The 16,307-nt window shown below is 32.7% G+C and overlaps 3 protein-coding genes across 4 annotated transcripts; all 3 read left to right on the plus strand.

Annotated features, from left to right (window-relative positions):
• Window positions 1–1,145: 1,145 nt before the first annotated feature.
• On the plus strand, window positions 1,146–5,742 carry LOC130827668 (protein ALUMINUM SENSITIVE 3). The gene is made up of 3 exons (XM_057693462.1): window positions 1,146–1,546; window positions 4,217–4,462; window positions 5,264–5,742. The coding sequence occupies exons 1-3, from the start codon at window positions 1,313–1,315 to the stop codon at window positions 5,576–5,578; spliced, it is 795 nt and encodes a 264-aa protein (XP_057549445.1). The 5' UTR covers window positions 1,146–1,312; the 3' UTR covers window positions 5,579–5,742.
• A 135-nt stretch (window positions 5,743–5,877) lies between these two features.
• LOC130827669 (pathogenesis-related protein 1B-like) lies at window positions 5,878–7,344 on the plus strand. The gene has a single exon (XM_057693463.1). The coding sequence runs from the start codon at window positions 6,392–6,394 to the stop codon at window positions 6,992–6,994; it is 603 nt and encodes a 200-aa protein (XP_057549446.1). The 5' UTR covers window positions 5,878–6,391; the 3' UTR covers window positions 6,995–7,344.
• Window positions 7,345–8,462: 1,118 nt separating this feature from the next.
• On the plus strand, window positions 8,463–14,914 carry LOC130827670 (phosphatidate phosphatase PAH1-like). 2 transcript variants are annotated; one of them, XM_057693465.1, is made up of 11 exons: window positions 8,464–8,905; window positions 9,043–10,904; window positions 11,543–12,150; window positions 12,256–12,329; window positions 12,757–12,841; window positions 13,059–13,145; window positions 13,280–13,352; window positions 13,966–14,009; window positions 14,106–14,234; window positions 14,323–14,421; window positions 14,522–14,914. In XM_057693465.1, the coding sequence occupies exons 2-11, from the start codon at window positions 9,191–9,193 to the stop codon at window positions 14,576–14,578; spliced, it is 2,970 nt and encodes a 989-aa protein (XP_057549448.1). In that variant the 5' UTR covers window positions 8,464–8,905; window positions 9,043–9,190; the 3' UTR covers window positions 14,579–14,914. The 2 variants fall into 2 exon arrangements, with proteins under 2 accessions (XP_057549447.1, XP_057549448.1); XM_057693464.1 differs by having other exon boundaries at window positions 8,463–8,905; window positions 14,323–14,914.
• Window positions 14,915–16,307: the final 1,393 nt, after the last annotated feature.

Here is a 16,307-nt window from a genome sequence, read left to right on the forward strand (position 1 = left end):
ATGTCAACTTACATCATACTTAATGTCAATTTACAACACACTTAATACCTATTTACACCAGACTTAATGGCAACTTATAGTACGTGATACATATTGTATTATCATCATCATGTTCAACGTCATTGTGTTCTTTTTCCTCCTCACAACAATGGGTTTTATTTCAATTAATTTTTATAAAAAATAATTTCAAAAAACAAAATAATAATTAGAGGTTTAATTTCAAAAAAAATTTCAATTAATTTTTATAAAAAATAATTTCAAAAAACAAAATAATAATTGGGGGTTTAATTTCAAAAAAATCAAGAACCAAATATTAGCCTTTCTTCTTCCTTCTCAAAAATATCGCAAAATTTAGAGATGATTGTGCTGAATATCGAATTCTTCATGAAAGCATCCATGGTATTTTTACTGAAAATATAAAAAAGAGATGTTAATGATGTTTATTGATAATATGAAACTTTGTTTTAAAGATTAATGCAATAATTACATGGGTAGTTTTCAAGAGGAGAGATTGCTCATTGGAATATAAAAAGTGTCTTGATGAAGGAGTTCTCCTGCCTGCCAAGTTTAAATGTTGTTTAAGTTTTTTTTTTAAATGTTATTAATGAAATTAACATTAAAGGTTTGGTCTCTCAGAAGACTAGCTGTTTTTACTAATATTAAATCCATTCAAAGTCAAATCAAAATCAAATTTAATTAAAAAAATCAGATAAATATCAAATCAAGTTAGTTTTAAAAATATGAAGTATGATTTTATGATTATCTCACATAATTCAACACTAAGGGAGCATTTAGTATTAAGAGAGGAAAGGAAATGGAAAGGGAATGGATAAGAAAGGGTAAATGTAATAATAAGTGTTATTGTTAAATTTTATTTGGTATAAAAAAATTAAAAAGTATAGGTAACAAACAATAGAACTAACAAGGGGTATCAATAGGGAGCTTGTTGTATATAGTTTTGTGAGAATGTGGAGAGAAAGGGTAATTATTTTCATAATTTTTTAAGAGGTAATAAAGTAATGGTAATCATTATCCAATTTTTATAACAAACAACAAATAATGAATTATGTAAATGAAATCCGATATCTATGACAAAAGATACTAAACCAAACGCCCTCCAAGTATAACTAAAAAACACCCATGTCATTTGGGGTAGGCCGTTTCTAAACGACCCTCTAAGATTCTCCTTTTTCTTCCCCTTTATATCAGTATCTGTCCATACATCCATCCACTCACCTTTAATTTTGTTATACCTGTTTTTGAATCCCAAAATCCCTAATTTTTCCAAAATTTTCGCCATTAAATTATAAAAATGGATCAAAAATGGTGGATAAATTTCTTAAAAGGAATGCTTAAACCTGTTGCAGCCTTAACGGTAGTTTTCTTAGCGGTTGCATTGTCTCGTTTTAAAAAACTAGAAATCGAAGGAGAAATGATTTACTCCATTTTTAGGGCTTTTCTTCAGCTTTCTATAATCGGATTTGTTCTTCAGTTCATATTTAATCAGGGCAACATATCTTGGATCATCCTTGCTTATCTTTTTATGGTTAGTTTTTCTATTTCTGATTTAATTCATATTGCTCTGTTCTTCTATTCAGTTTCAATTGCTTATTACTCCCTCCATTCATTAATTTAAGAATATTTTCTTATTGGGTTAATTTATTAATTATGTCCCATTTTTATTTTTGTTATTATTTTTTTATACTTTTACCCATTATAACAACACAATAACCCCTTGTTAATTTTGGATAAAACTCAAATATCCTTTTATCTATAAATAGGAGGGAGTACATTCTATCATGTCTAATGCCTATGAATAGATTGATCAATGGTATGACAAATGCACGTAGGGGTCTTTGAGGTCGTGTGATCGACTGAACAAGCTCTTCTTCTCTGTATATGAAAAAATTAATAAAAAAATATAATTTTTATCAATAAAATAAATATATTTACTATAAATAAAACGCAAAATAAAAATTTTGTACATAACCCTAAAATCTTTCAACACGACTCTACCATTGCGAGAAAGATAAACAAAAAGTAATAAAGATCACATACAGATTCAACTAGTTCACTAATAATTTTACCTCTGAGAACAAATTTTATAAATAGGTAGGGGTGAGAGTCGAATACAAGATACGATCAATAGGTTAACAAGGGTTGTAATGACCACTCTAGATTTCCTATTAGACTTCTATAGCTCTTTTAGAGTTCTTATATTAATTTGATCGGTTGATTTTATTAACCGGTTGATTTTAAACACATTGATAAAAGTGACAAATGAGATGATACAGAATAATAAATTATTCAAACCAGCTAATCTATAAAAAATTGGTATTAAATAATTTAAATATTCAATTATCAATTTGCAACTAAAAAAATAAGCTAAAATTATATAATAACTGCACTTCCCTCATTCACCCTTACATTATGTGTCTAGTATGAAAAAGGTTTGGATAGTCTTTACACTTGTAAATATGTATCACGAAATATATTATATCTAACATATTACGTAGAACTCTATCTGTTTTATATTGTTATATCTGATAAAAAGGTGTCAACGTTTTGGTGTATGTGTAACTAACATACTATATGAAATGGGCTTAGCTACGTTTATCCATCGGATACTTTATCCGCATGAGATGTCAATTGATGATTAGTTTAATAAATAATTAAATATACTTTTGATAAGCAGTTGATGAATAATAAGTGTAAGTTTTTAGCATATGAAACTAGAAGATACTAAGATTGAATCATTACGATGATAATACAATTGGAGAATAATTTAATGGTTAATAAAATTAATTAATGCAACGTGGGTACTTATGCTAACCAATTTGAACAAGTAAAATAATTTAAAATTATTTGAGTTTTTAATTATGATAGTACAACTAGTAGAGATCCTCAAGGGGCATCTAATTTATTCCTATTAATTTTACCAAATAAAGTAATGATGGATTTGATTAAGAATCAGTTGCTTGTAAACATAAGACAAAATAGTGCTAGCTGTATTCTCAATGCTTGCGTTGTTGAACTCAGATAAATCACATAAGAGAATTTTGTTATTTTAATTTATTTTTTTTATTTTTTTTATTTTATTATTATTTTTTATTTTTTTTGTAATAATTTACAAATTACGGTGATTAATTAAGAATTTTTGCATAATCTAATATACATATTTCGTCTCATTTAGTTTGCCCAGTTATTTTAGGAGTACATATAGTTATATCAAGTGACAAATATAATGGATTAAATAGTAGGGTCTTTTGAAATAAGAGTAGATATAGAGAGTAAATATAGCAGAGTCATGTAAAAAAAAATAAAATAAGCAAAATTTATTAAAGCGAATTAAAATGAAAAATAAAATAAATTTAATGGGACGAAAGAGGGAGTATCTTCCTTATAAACAATTTTAACTATTAATGTAAGCTTTTGATTGAAATTGTTTCTTAATAATTTTTCTTATTACTCCCTCCACCTCTCTCGTTTAATACTATTATTTTGATAATATTATGAAATTATCAAAAGTTCATATTATGTAATTATATATTTTGATGATTTATACATTTGATTATGCATAACTAAATATTATATAACTATTTAACCATTAATGTGTTGTTTAGATAATTTATATATTTATTATGTAGAACAATTCCTAATCAATCACAGTAATTTATATATCACAAAAAAAAAGTAATAGTAAAGTAAAACTAGAAAAGGTAAATTAAGATCATAATACTCTCATCCTATCAAATTCTGCCACATAAGGGTGATTTGTTAAGTTCACAAATCACCGTTATTTACTAAGACCCCCTCGATTATGCAAAACTAAATATTATAAAAAGTTAATATTATGAATTATGCGATTAGACGATTTAAACAAGATTTCACATGAGTATATTTTTTCTTACACCTTAGCCACAATTAGAGGGTGCTCATTTGGGTCAGGAAATTTCGAATCAAGTGTTTCGTGCATGTTTATAATCAGGTTTTGTGTCTACTTTGATTTTTACAAATTTGTTAATTCATTTGAAGTCGGGTCAAAGTCAGCTCGTTTATAAAGTTAGATAAATGTCGGATCGTCCAATTTTTTTCGAACACCTCTAACCGCAATATATAAAAAATAGCTTGAACAATGAATAGTGTCAATAACACTAATGTAGTAAGTATTTCAGAACGGAGAATGTATATATTAACATGGAACATCAATATGCAGGTAAGTGTAGCTGGGTACACAGCTGGGCAACGAGCAAAACATGTACCAAGAGGAATGTACGTGGCAGGTGCATCCATTTTAGTAGGCACAGCAGTGACAATGCTACTACTTGTTGTTCTTAATGTCTTCCCTTTTACTCCAAGATACATCATCCCTGTTGCTGGTATGATGGTTGGCAATGCTATGACTACTACTGGTGTTACCATGAAAAGGCTTCGAGACGACATCAAGCTTCAAATCAACTTGGTATTTTTCTTTTCATTTCAGATTATAATGAACTATATTTGAAAAGACGACTCATTGAATTAAGTTTACTTTTTTGGTAATATGGTGTTGCTTGTAATGATATGCCAATGATAGATCTCTAACTTGATCTCAAGACCTTTGAACATTAAACCAATTGATCAACTCCTATTCTTCTGTGTTATATGTTGTCATAGTTTAGGCAGGCTCGAAGCCTCAATAGGAAATGACCCCCTTGTTGGCTTTAACAAGGGTAAGTTAGATTCGATTTGTATAGATTCAGCTCGACAAACTTTACTTAAGTGGGAGCTATACTGACATTACGATAATGAAATGATATTGTTATCTTTTCATTAGTTAAAATAATAAAAGGTAAGTTGGGTTTGTGTTATATGTGATCTCATGTTATATATTTTGTCATTCCTCTTTCCATGAGATCTTGATGCACGCAACACATGCTTCACTTACACTTGTCGCTGGCTAGATATTTTACATGAAAGACAAGGTCACTCCATGACTGAAATTCGTAATACTAAAAAAAAATTATTTCAGCCAAAAGTTTAAAAATCAAACGTGATAAATTTGTTATTGGGCTTGTACACAACAAGACCCGCATAAAAGGAGAGTTGACTGCACACAGACCTGATGAGGTTCCATCCTAAAAATCAATTGGTATTAGGAGTAACCCATCAAGAATATATGTTAGTCGACCTATTTTTAAGTTTCGAATGGGATTACATGTGGGTTATTTTCTAACAGGACGAGGATGAGTCATGACTATGCTGTTATGTGTATGAAAAACAGGTTGAGACAGCATTAGCTCTAGGAGCAACACCAAGTCAAGCAACAGTCCAACAAGTGAAAAGGGCACTAGTAATAGCTCTATCTCCAGTTATGGACAATGCCAAAACAGTTGGGTTAATATCCCTTCCAGGAGCAATGACTGGCATGATTATGGGGGGTGCTTCTCCTTTAGAGGCTATCCAACTACAAATAATTGTTATGAATATGTTATTGGGAGCTTCCACTTTGAGCTGCATAATATCAACATACCTATCTTGGCCTTATTTTTTTACCAAGACCTACCAATTGGAATCTAAGGTCTTTTCTTCTGATTAAAGTTTGGTATATTCAACTCAATAAAAATAAGTCGTCTCATATTGTATATTGTATAGGGAACCTTACAAAGAAGGTCTTATGTCATGTGGATTCACTAATTTCTAATGATACAGTAGTATGTTCTAATGTTAATATATATTTTTCACTTAGTGAGTGTTTGGCTATTGACTGTTGGTTTGTTTGTCTGATTATCAACTGATAACGTAACATTGGCTTTTTGTTAGCTCTTATACCGGTTGAAGAGCCCGCTTTAATGAGCATGTTTGGCCGATAAAAGTTAGATGTTAGTTGCTAGTTGTTTGTTAGATGGAATAATAAGTGGGCCAAAAACTAAAAATCGAATGAAAACAAGCTATTTATAGAAGTTTTTTTAGTTTTGGCTTAAAAGATAGTTTTTCACCAACTTAACAGTGAGTAGTCATTTATCAAAGATATTTTTACTGTTTGACTAACCAATAAATAGGAAACTAAAAGTACAAATTCAGTAGAGAGAAAGGGATGAATGTAATGGTCAAGTTTAGCGTTTCATGATAAAATGGTATAATTGGTTGTTATGAAACAAATCAACAAGTAATCATATTTTAAGAAAAAAACAACTAAGAAAATGATGTGTATATGGTTTTGTGGATGAGAAATTTCTTTTAAGAATTTCTAAAATCTAACATTTTCATGAATCACATTGAAATATTTCTTTTCCTTCTAAATAAACTATTCAAACACTAAAAATAACAACAAATATAAAAATTTCTCAATAAAACCCGAAAATTTAAGTTTTTTTTTTCTCTTTTGTATATATAAATCTTCATTTAAAGAATGATATCATTCAGAACACTTCAAATTTTTCTTCAAGTCCTGTTCATTTCAACGTGTTATTTATCATTTAGAATTCATTGTCATCAACAACAAAAATTTAATCATGAAATACCAAACTTTGGTGATCCAAGACATCATTTTCATGATCCAATGTCAGCAGAATTCCTACATGCACATAATCTAATTAGAGCAAAATATGGAATGCCACCATTAAAATGGAATCAAACCCTAGCAGAGTATGCTTATGAACATGGATCAAAATTGATTGGTAATTGTTCAATGGTACATTCTATAGGTAAATATGGTGAAAATTTATTTTATGGTAAGTTACATCATTGGACTCCTACACGTATTGTTGAAAACTGGGCACAAGAATCATTGTTTTTCAATTTTAAAGCAGGAAAATGTGCAACAGATTGGACACAATGTGGGCATTTTACCCAAGTTGTTTGGGCAGATACCGTTCATGTCGGTTGTCATAGATTAAAATGTATTGGGCTTAATAAAGGTTATATTGGCATTTGTAATTATGATCCACCTGGGAATCTACTCGATCAAAGTCCTTTTGTTCGAAAATCGGCTAATGCCAATGCCATAGGCTAATACCAATGCAATAATGTTCATTAGAGGTTACCCATATTTTTCAGTGAAATTGCTATGTTTAATTCTTAAGAAGCTCTCGAATGAAAGGAACATTGCAATTCTTTAAAATGAAGGGGTAAAGATTTTTGCACGTAGTTTTTTAGTTGTTCGATAAAACTGTATTGGGTTTAATAGAGATTATATTGACATTTGTTATTATGATACACCTAAAATCGGATTATCAAAGTCCGTTTGTTTGAAAAACAACTAATACCAACAATGTTCGTTAGAAGTTACTCATGTTTTTCAATGAAATTGCTACATATATTTCTTAAGCTCCCGTATGGAAGAAACATAACAAATTTGTTGAAACTAAAGGGTAAATTTTTTTATATGTAATTTTTTAGTTATTCAAGAAAATTATATTGGTATCTAGAAAATAAAAACAAAAAAAAAATTGTAAATTTTAAATTGAAACAATTGTATATAGGTGATTTCGTTATTCAATTAAACCAAAGATTTGCACAAAAATGACTTGTATATGTGTTTTTAGCTTCCATTTGAAAGATGAATTAGTTATGTGTTATCTTTTTAGTAACTAAATTGTAATATTGGCATGTTAAGTACATAAAATTAATATTGTATTAGTAATCCAAGGAAGATGAAATTATATTATATTCTATGACACATACATGTTCCTAAAGAATACTCAAATTGGACCTTTCCCTAGCAAAATTCTTGTAACCCATGAAGATTCAAATAATCATTAGTGATGATTAATGTACATAGTTAGCCATATGACTAAAATTTTATGCTAATAGTTTTAATTAAAAGGATTGCCTTTCAAATATATTTGACATAACTTGTTGATTTCAATTCATTTAAGAGATTTTTTTATGATGAAATTGTATATTTGCGGTTAAAGAAAAATATGAGTTTTTTTTAACTTTCTCTCCTAGTGACTTGTGTAAATAATTAAAAAAACTCAATATAGCCACATTATTATGTTTTATATCTTTAATAAATAATAAAATAGTTTTATATCATTATAGTAGAAAAAAATAGATCAAAAATCATTTTTTTAAAAACATAAAATTTGCATCTAAGAAAACAAGATATGTTATTAATGAGCATGACTACATGAGGTATGTTGACTTTGTCATCAATGGAATATTTGTTTGATTATAGAGTAGACAAGTAAAAAAAAATTACGTGAGAATCAAACTTAATGAAAATAATACTTGCTCATTAATTGAGATAAGACTAGAGGTGTTCAATGGCGTTCGTTATTGAGTCGATTTCAAACTAAGTGTTTAAAGTTGTTCAAATTTAAATCTTAAATCTAAATTAATCTTCACATAATTTTAATTTAATTTTGATCAAATTAATATCAAATTTAAATATAAAATCCGATAGTTATCAAATACTTAATATCTATTTTATTTAAATACATCTAGACATAACTCAAATTTCATTTACTATGAGGTTGGAACTAGGAAGTACTTCAATTGAAGTAGTTATAATATCCATTCCGTCTAAGGAACACCCACCACACCAACCATAATCTTTAAACAAAATTTTTATTAAAATAAATTCAACAAAAAACAAATACAAAATCGCGTAAAATGGCGGTATCTCCAATGATGTGAAAATCGATGAAATTGGGCAAAAGAAATAAATGGCATTCTTCAATTTTTAGGGAAAGATTTTTGATGTTTGTTGTTTAATCATTCCATTGTTCCTTTGTAAGTTGCCAAGACGGAACAATAACATCTATACTAGGACAACTACTACCCTTAAAAGTCAATCTTGTTCTTGTCCTTTTTACGGGATTACATTAACATTTGATCGGCTTAATCTTCTTTGTTCTTGGGTAAATCTTTTTGTTCTTGGGTTAAATCTTCATTTTGCATCACTTTGACTAATACCCAAGTAAGTAATTGGTTTTAATTTGTGGATTTTTGATCTGGGTTGTTTGATTTTTCCTTTTCTTGCTAAATATTTATGATTTTGATTGATGATTGATGATTGTTGGTTTTGATTGTTGATTGTTTGGTTCTCCATTGCAGGCATTGTGTGTTTGATTCTTTTGCCAATTGAATTAAATTTATGCATGAATTGGATTACTTAATAAGTTCAATAGAATTGAACTATTTGGTAATAATTAGGGATTTTCATACATTGAATTAATTTGGGGATTATTGAACTATTGAAATCATGAATGTAGTAGGAAAAGTTGGAAGTTTGATTACTCAAGGTGTGTATTCTGTTGCTACCCCTTTTCATCCTTTTGGGGGGGCAGTTGATATCATTGTTGTTCAACAACAAGATGGTAGTTTTAGGAGCACTCCTTGGTATGTACAGTTTGGTAAATTTCAAGGTGTTCTTAAGGGTGCTGAAAAAATGGTTCAAATAAAAGTTAATGGTATTGAAGCTAACTTTCATATGCATCTTGATAATTCTGGTGAAGCTTATTTTGTAAGAGAAGCTGTATCAATTGAAAATGGTGAGGAGAAACAGGTGTTGAAGGATGAAAGGGAACCTACTCTAGAATATAGTTTTAGTGTAGATAATAGCCAATGTACTATAAATAACGAAAATATCGAAAATTTTAGGTTGCAAAGTACTTTGTCTGATCCGGGGATCTTGTCGGAGAATTTTTCTTCTTTCAATAGGTTAGAAAGGAATGACTCTGATGCTTGTAGGTTTTATGATTTTCAAGATGATCAGTCATTTGATGACTCTATGGAGCTGTCATCTGAGTATGGTTCTAATCCATATGAGAATATGGAAGTTGTGGAGAATTTTGTGGAAGCACAGGGATCAGATTCGGAAATGGTTTTGGTGAGTGTAGATGGTCACATTTTAACAGCACCTATCTCATCATCTGAGCATAACGGTGAAATTGTGCAACTGGATACACCCCAATTTCACCTAGGACCAGGTAAAGGTAATGGGTTTTGTGAAGAAGATAGGGAGTTTACTGTGAGTGAGACTACATGGGATTCTCAATACCTTAATGATCTAGAGGCCTCTTCCATTAAACCGGGTTCTTCTGAAAATAACAATGCTGATTTACATCAGGGCTTTTCCAATACTGTTAAAATTGAAGAACATACCTCTGAAAATCAAGAAAGTGATGGGGAACATACTCAACTTTCAGAAGTACGCCATGACGAGGGAACTAACAAAATATATGAGTTAGAATCGTGTGAAGAAAACAAAGAATTTACCCATCGAGAGGCCAAACCTTCAGTAGTTTGTTTAAATTCTAGGAACAGTCTATGCAAAAATGAAGAAAGTGGGGAGATGAGTGAACATGAAGCTGGTGGAGATGAGAAAATATTGCATGAAGACGGTGGAGTTGAGGACACGCATCTTCCAGCAGGTTTGGACGATGAGGAGTGTCCAAACCGAGACGAGGATGATAATTGTAATAAGCTCCAAACGATAGATTCCTACATTCATAGTGATATTGAAGATACATCTCCTAGCAGTAAGAACGAAGATAAATTCAGGAGCTGTTTGGATTTGACCAGTGCTGGTGTAGACGAAACCTTGGAAAGTGAGGTATCTACCTTGCAGTCCCAAGAAGAAGCTGAATCTACGGAAGAAAATTCTTTGCAGAACACTCAGTCATTATTAAATAAGGATGATATGCAGTTTCCAACAGAAATATCAGGTGATGGTGGATCAATTACCAATACTAACATGGGAGGTGTGGTGGACTCTTCACTTTCTTTAGTTTGTGAAAACGAGAAAAGGGAGCATAAAGACAATACTTTCACACCTACTGAGAATGCATCAGTGTGTAACGAGGAGCCAGCCGCACTAAATCCGTCAGTCAAGATTGATATATCAAATGAAAGTGAAGATCCTAAACAGCACACCGGCTGCTCACCCGAGAGGATCGAAACAAATCTCAACCCGAGTAAGGCATATGTGATTTATCTTTGTTTTTTGATGTTCTCATTGTTATGTAAATTACTACTACTTTTTTCTTATGGTATCTTTTATAAGTATTGAGTTTTAAGAAAATTCTAATACTCTCCATTTTCTTCATTTAGTGATTTGATCTTCTGATGCCTGCAAGTGAAGAACTTGATGATTGTGATTAGTGTAGGGGTCAATCTAGTTTCAGGAGTGCATATTACATCAAAAATTATGTGAAGTAGTTGAATTATTGTATATTTGACGTCTCTTTACTAATTTTTGTATCCGGAAAGGAGAGCTTTATAAGTCTCTACTCGCCACATTATGCTGATAACAGCATGGTTGATACTCACCAACAGCTATAAGCATATCCGGGAAACAAAACTAGGGCACTACATTGCATCACAGCATGTTGGGAATGATGTTAGTACAGAAAAACTTCAGATATATGGCTATGTTTATTCATACTTTTTTTTCTTGGCAATATGATGCAATATTATTTTTTCTCGAGTTGTCACTTAAAGGAGACTTTAGACCATTGCAACCTTTAGTTTCCGATTGACTAGATGATAATATTTACATCCCTGATTAGTGAGCCTAGACTGATATTATGTGTGTTGATAATGTTGCTTGCAGCAATAGAGATCTCTCTTTGTCGTCATCTCCTTCGTCCAGGAATGGGATTAGCTGCTGCTGATGAAGCCTTTAGTGCCCATCGCTTATCCGAGGACGAGTTTAGAAGTACAGCGTCATCATTAATTAAAAATGAAAACCTTATTATCCGATACAACGGGAAATACTTGCCGTGGGAGCAAGCTGCTCCCATTGTCTTGGGAATGGCTGTGTTTGGCGTACATCTTCCCATTGAGTCCAATGATGCTATACCAGTGGAACAGGAAGTTACATCAAACGTCGAGCTTCCCGATTCTGGAAGTGCTTCTGGGCGCAGATGGAGACTCTGGCCAATTCCATTTCGGAGGGTGAAAACACTTCCACGTTCGACAAGTAACACCTCAGAGGAGGTGTTTGTTGACTCTGAGTCTGTTTCACGAAGCCCATCAATCAACCTAACTCCTACATCTGAGAGTGGTACTCCGCTATCAGCTACTAGTTCAAAGTCCCCTCTCAAGAAAATTGTCAGGACTAACATCCCCACTAATGAGCAAATATCATCATTGAATCTGAAGGAGGGCCAAAATGATGTGACTTTCAGTTTCAGTACTAGGGTCCTGGGATTACAACAGGTTCTCCATCTTTCCGTCGTTTCCATTGCTTACGTAAGAATGAATGGCGCTTGGACGGTTGGACCTATCCTTTATTAACTGGTTTTGCTCGTTTTTGATGGTCAGGTTGAAGCACATATATATCTTTGGAAGTGGAATGCGAGAATCGTTATATCTGATGTGGATGGGACTATTACTAGGTGAGTTTTAACTCAAACTGATGTCATTTCGCTCATGCAATGTACTTTTGGTTATAGCTTGTCCAAGGTCTCTTATTGACTGCGTTTTGACAGTAAATCTGATGTTTGAGAATCGGACTAGCTCGGGCATTTTTGTCCAAATATTTCTGAATGTTTCATTGTGAGCTGGCATTTTTATCGTACTTAGAGGGATGTTGAAATTCTTCAGATTTACCGGGTTTACATGTGGTAAAGGTTGAAGATGAAGGGAAAAATGTTCCCTTGGATATTTTCTCTTTGTTGTTTCTTTTCTTTTCCAAACCCCCCAAACAACTGATGGGAAGTTTGAGATAATATTGTGAATTATCAGTGTTTCCTCATCCAACTTTTTCATTGTTTTTCTATCCTAGTATGTAGTATGGGATCTAATATATGTGTTTTATTTCAGATCTGATGTACTTGGTCAATTTATGCCTTTGGTTGGAAAGGACTGGTCGCAATCCGGTGTGGCCCGCTTGTTTTCCGCCATTAAGGTAATATTTTTTGCTCTAGTGAAATGTTACACAAGATGTAACGACGTATTACGTTGGTTGTCACTAACGCACCACAACCCTCCTTTTCTCGGACATGGGACCCGCACTGAATGCACGAGCATCATTGTTGTTGGGAAGGCTTTTGCATTTTTGTAGTGAAATATCTTTTTTACACGCTATATCTTTATCTGTGTGGATTGTTTCCTTTGTATAACAGGAAAATGGATATCAACTACTTTTCCTGAGTGCGCGTGCAATCGTCCAGGCTTATCTAACCAAGAGTTTTTTGTTTAACCTTAAGCAAGTATGTTTTTTTTCCTGTGAATATAGTGACGTCTCTATGTTTTTCCATTTTTCTCGACTCCTTTTATCATTGTTAATCTTTAAGAAGTGGGTTATATTTGGTTCGTAGCTTTACATCGATTACGATTCTTACAGGATGGAAAAACATTGCCAAACGGACCCGTTGTTATCTCACCTAATGGATTGTTTCCGTCATTATATCGTGAAGGTAACAAAGAAAACTGTAATTGGTTCTCATTAATAATATCTCATGTTGATTTGTTTCGGTTCATGTTGTTCTCATATTTTAAGATTAAAGCTTTGGCATTGTTGTTGTTCAGTATTTAATGAGTTGATTGACAATCGTCTTCGTGTAGTTACATTTTACAACAAGTCCGTGATAAAAATTTCATTTTTAGCTTCAAACAAGAAGTCGGCGACTTGTAACACGTTATATCATCTTAGCCTAGTAGATGTGACTTGTGTTTTAAATAATTAATATTACAGATCATGACTGATAAACTCGCAATGTAAAATTATCGTAGTTCCTATATACTACCCCCTATTGAGGTTGTACGAGTGTAACATAATTTGTCAGTTAATTCGCTTTTTGAATTCGTGATTCGCTCAAAATGACCCTTAAATTGCCCAAAAACACCATAATTCGTTTTTTTTTATTCACGATTTGCAAGGAGATTAGTGAATTATGTGACACTGATTGTACAAAGGCATATGCGTATACATTACCGCTTTTCTAAAATCATTCATTCGACTTATATCATTTGATTTGCGGAAAATGACAATAGATTTTCACTGATTTCCGTATGTTCTACTGATTGCAGTAATCCGAAGAGCTCCTCACGAATTCAAGATTGCATGCTTGGAGGTAAATACTTGTTCGTCTTCATAACTGAAAAAACCCTTTTTATTCCCACTCGTATGGCTGAAGACGAGACGCTCTCATAAACATTACCCTCTGCAGGACATCAAGGCTCTCTTTCCCCCCGATTACAATCCATTTTACGCGGGATTTGGGAACAGGGATACCGATGAGCTTACTTATAAAAAGATCGGAATACCAAAGGGCAAAATTTTCATAATCAATCCAAAGGTATAAATGTCTTTCGTAAACATGTTAAGATCGTAAAAACGTAAAGACTAATGAACTACCGTAAACCTTTTTTTACAAAATTTGACAGGGTGAAGTAGCTATTAATCATAGAATTGACGTGAAGTCGTATACTTCATTGCATACTCTCGTGAACGATATGTTCCCTCCTACGTCGATGGTTGAGCAGGTATTAGCGTATCCAACTAAACTTTTGAGCTGTCAGGTTTGTTTTACTCCATTCGACTATTCTTTTCACGACTCCATCATTTTCCGATGTATCATTACAGGAGGATTATAACGCGTGGAATTTTTGGAAGATGCCATTGCCAGACATCGATGATTAGCGTATGAAACAAACATGTATGAAATGTTTCGTTTGAGTGGACAACTTGTCGTTTTCAAGTGAGCGACTCCAAGATACTGGACTATTGGAACATGGAGGATCGGAGTTATGACTAAAAGAAATATATGATTGTGTTCTTTGTTGTATCGAGATTTTTGCGAGGATCAAGGCGAAAGCGATGTAAGCTTGTCCATGTCGTGGCTATCAAACTGTATATCTACGTGATATGACGAATTCTTGATTAAATAAAATTGTTTAGCATTAATCTTTGTTTACAGAACTACAAAACTAGTGATTATAGAGTACTTTTGATTAATAAAATGGTTTATCTGGCTCATTCTGTGCTTGCTCAAGGATCCTTTAGATCTACAGGGCCTTAATTACAAAAACATTAATCAAAAAATATAGTTTTGGTCGCAGAAATCAAGGAGTAGGCGAATAGTAAATTGGAAGAGTGAAGGGAAGCATTGGAGGGCAAGGGGTTGCGTATAAGCCGTACGAAGACAGAATATTTGCGATGCAATTTTAGTGCGACAGAATCAATAGGAGAGCCAGAGGTGACCATAGGGGGAGAAGTTATTGCATGTACGTCCAAGTTTAAATATTTGGGATCGGTGATTTAGAGTAATGGGGAGATTGATGGAGACGTTACATCGTATACAAGCGGGTTGGCTTAAATGGCGAGCAGCAACCGGGGTGCTTTGTGATGAAAAATTTCCGAGAAGATTAAAAGGTAATTTTACCGCGTTGCAGTTAGGCCGGCGTTATTATATGGGACAGAATGTTGGCCCGTAAAGAAGGTCTTTGAACAGGTTGTGATGGTTAGGATAAGAAACCAGAAGTTCAGAGAGAAGTTAAGGGTTGCACCCATCTCTCCGCAAAGATGCGGGAGAACAGGTTGTGATGGTTTGGGTATGTGCAGAGAAAAACACATGACGCCCCACTAAGAAGGATCGAATGCATCATAGTGTAAGGCAAGAAAAGTCGAGGAGGATTTGGGAGAATGTGGGAGGAACAAATTAAAAGTGACATGCATGAACTTCACCTCTTCAAAGACGTGATCAGGAATAAGGGTAGTTGGCGGCACCTTATCCACATCTTAGATTATTAAACCCGTCCATTTTACCCATCATTTGTTATTGTTCATTGCCTTAATTATTGCTCTTTACCTCTTTCATTACTTTTACCTTTATTTTTAGTTATTTGTACGTATTCTATTTAGAATAAATTGTCGGGAATAATCCAATCTATTGACGATCCGTAGTAAATAATCCGTTTTATCGATTATTTATGAATAATCCCACCTTTCCGCTGTTTTGCTCGTGGCACCCTTATCACTCAGTAATCGGCTAATGCACGTTACCATTTGCCATTTCCGTCTTCATCCCCATTATTTCATCTTCATGACATTTAAAAGCTATTTTCAAACCATCTTCAATCTAAACATCTCTATTTCCATCTTCAAAATCCTCTCCTTCCATCTTCAAATTGTTGCTGCATCTGGTTGGATTATGTCATGCCTGCCAGATCATCAAGATCAAACCACGAAATCAAATCAGGATCAAGTGAACGGCTTCTATATTCCCCACCCACATAATCCAACCCTACCCTAGTCCTTTTGAATTTAACCCCATACCAAAACTTCACTGTAAAATTTTCAAAATCATTAACCTAAACATGCCAAATATTATTGAAATTGATTACCAATTTGATTCTACAAAAACAATGAA

The sequence above is a fragment of the Amaranthus tricolor genome, chromosome 11 (assembly GCF_026212465.1).
Source record: "Amaranthus tricolor cultivar Red isolate AtriRed21 chromosome 11, ASM2621246v1, whole genome shotgun sequence".
Classification (NCBI taxonomy): Eukaryota; Viridiplantae; Streptophyta; class Magnoliopsida; order Caryophyllales; family Amaranthaceae; genus Amaranthus; species Amaranthus tricolor.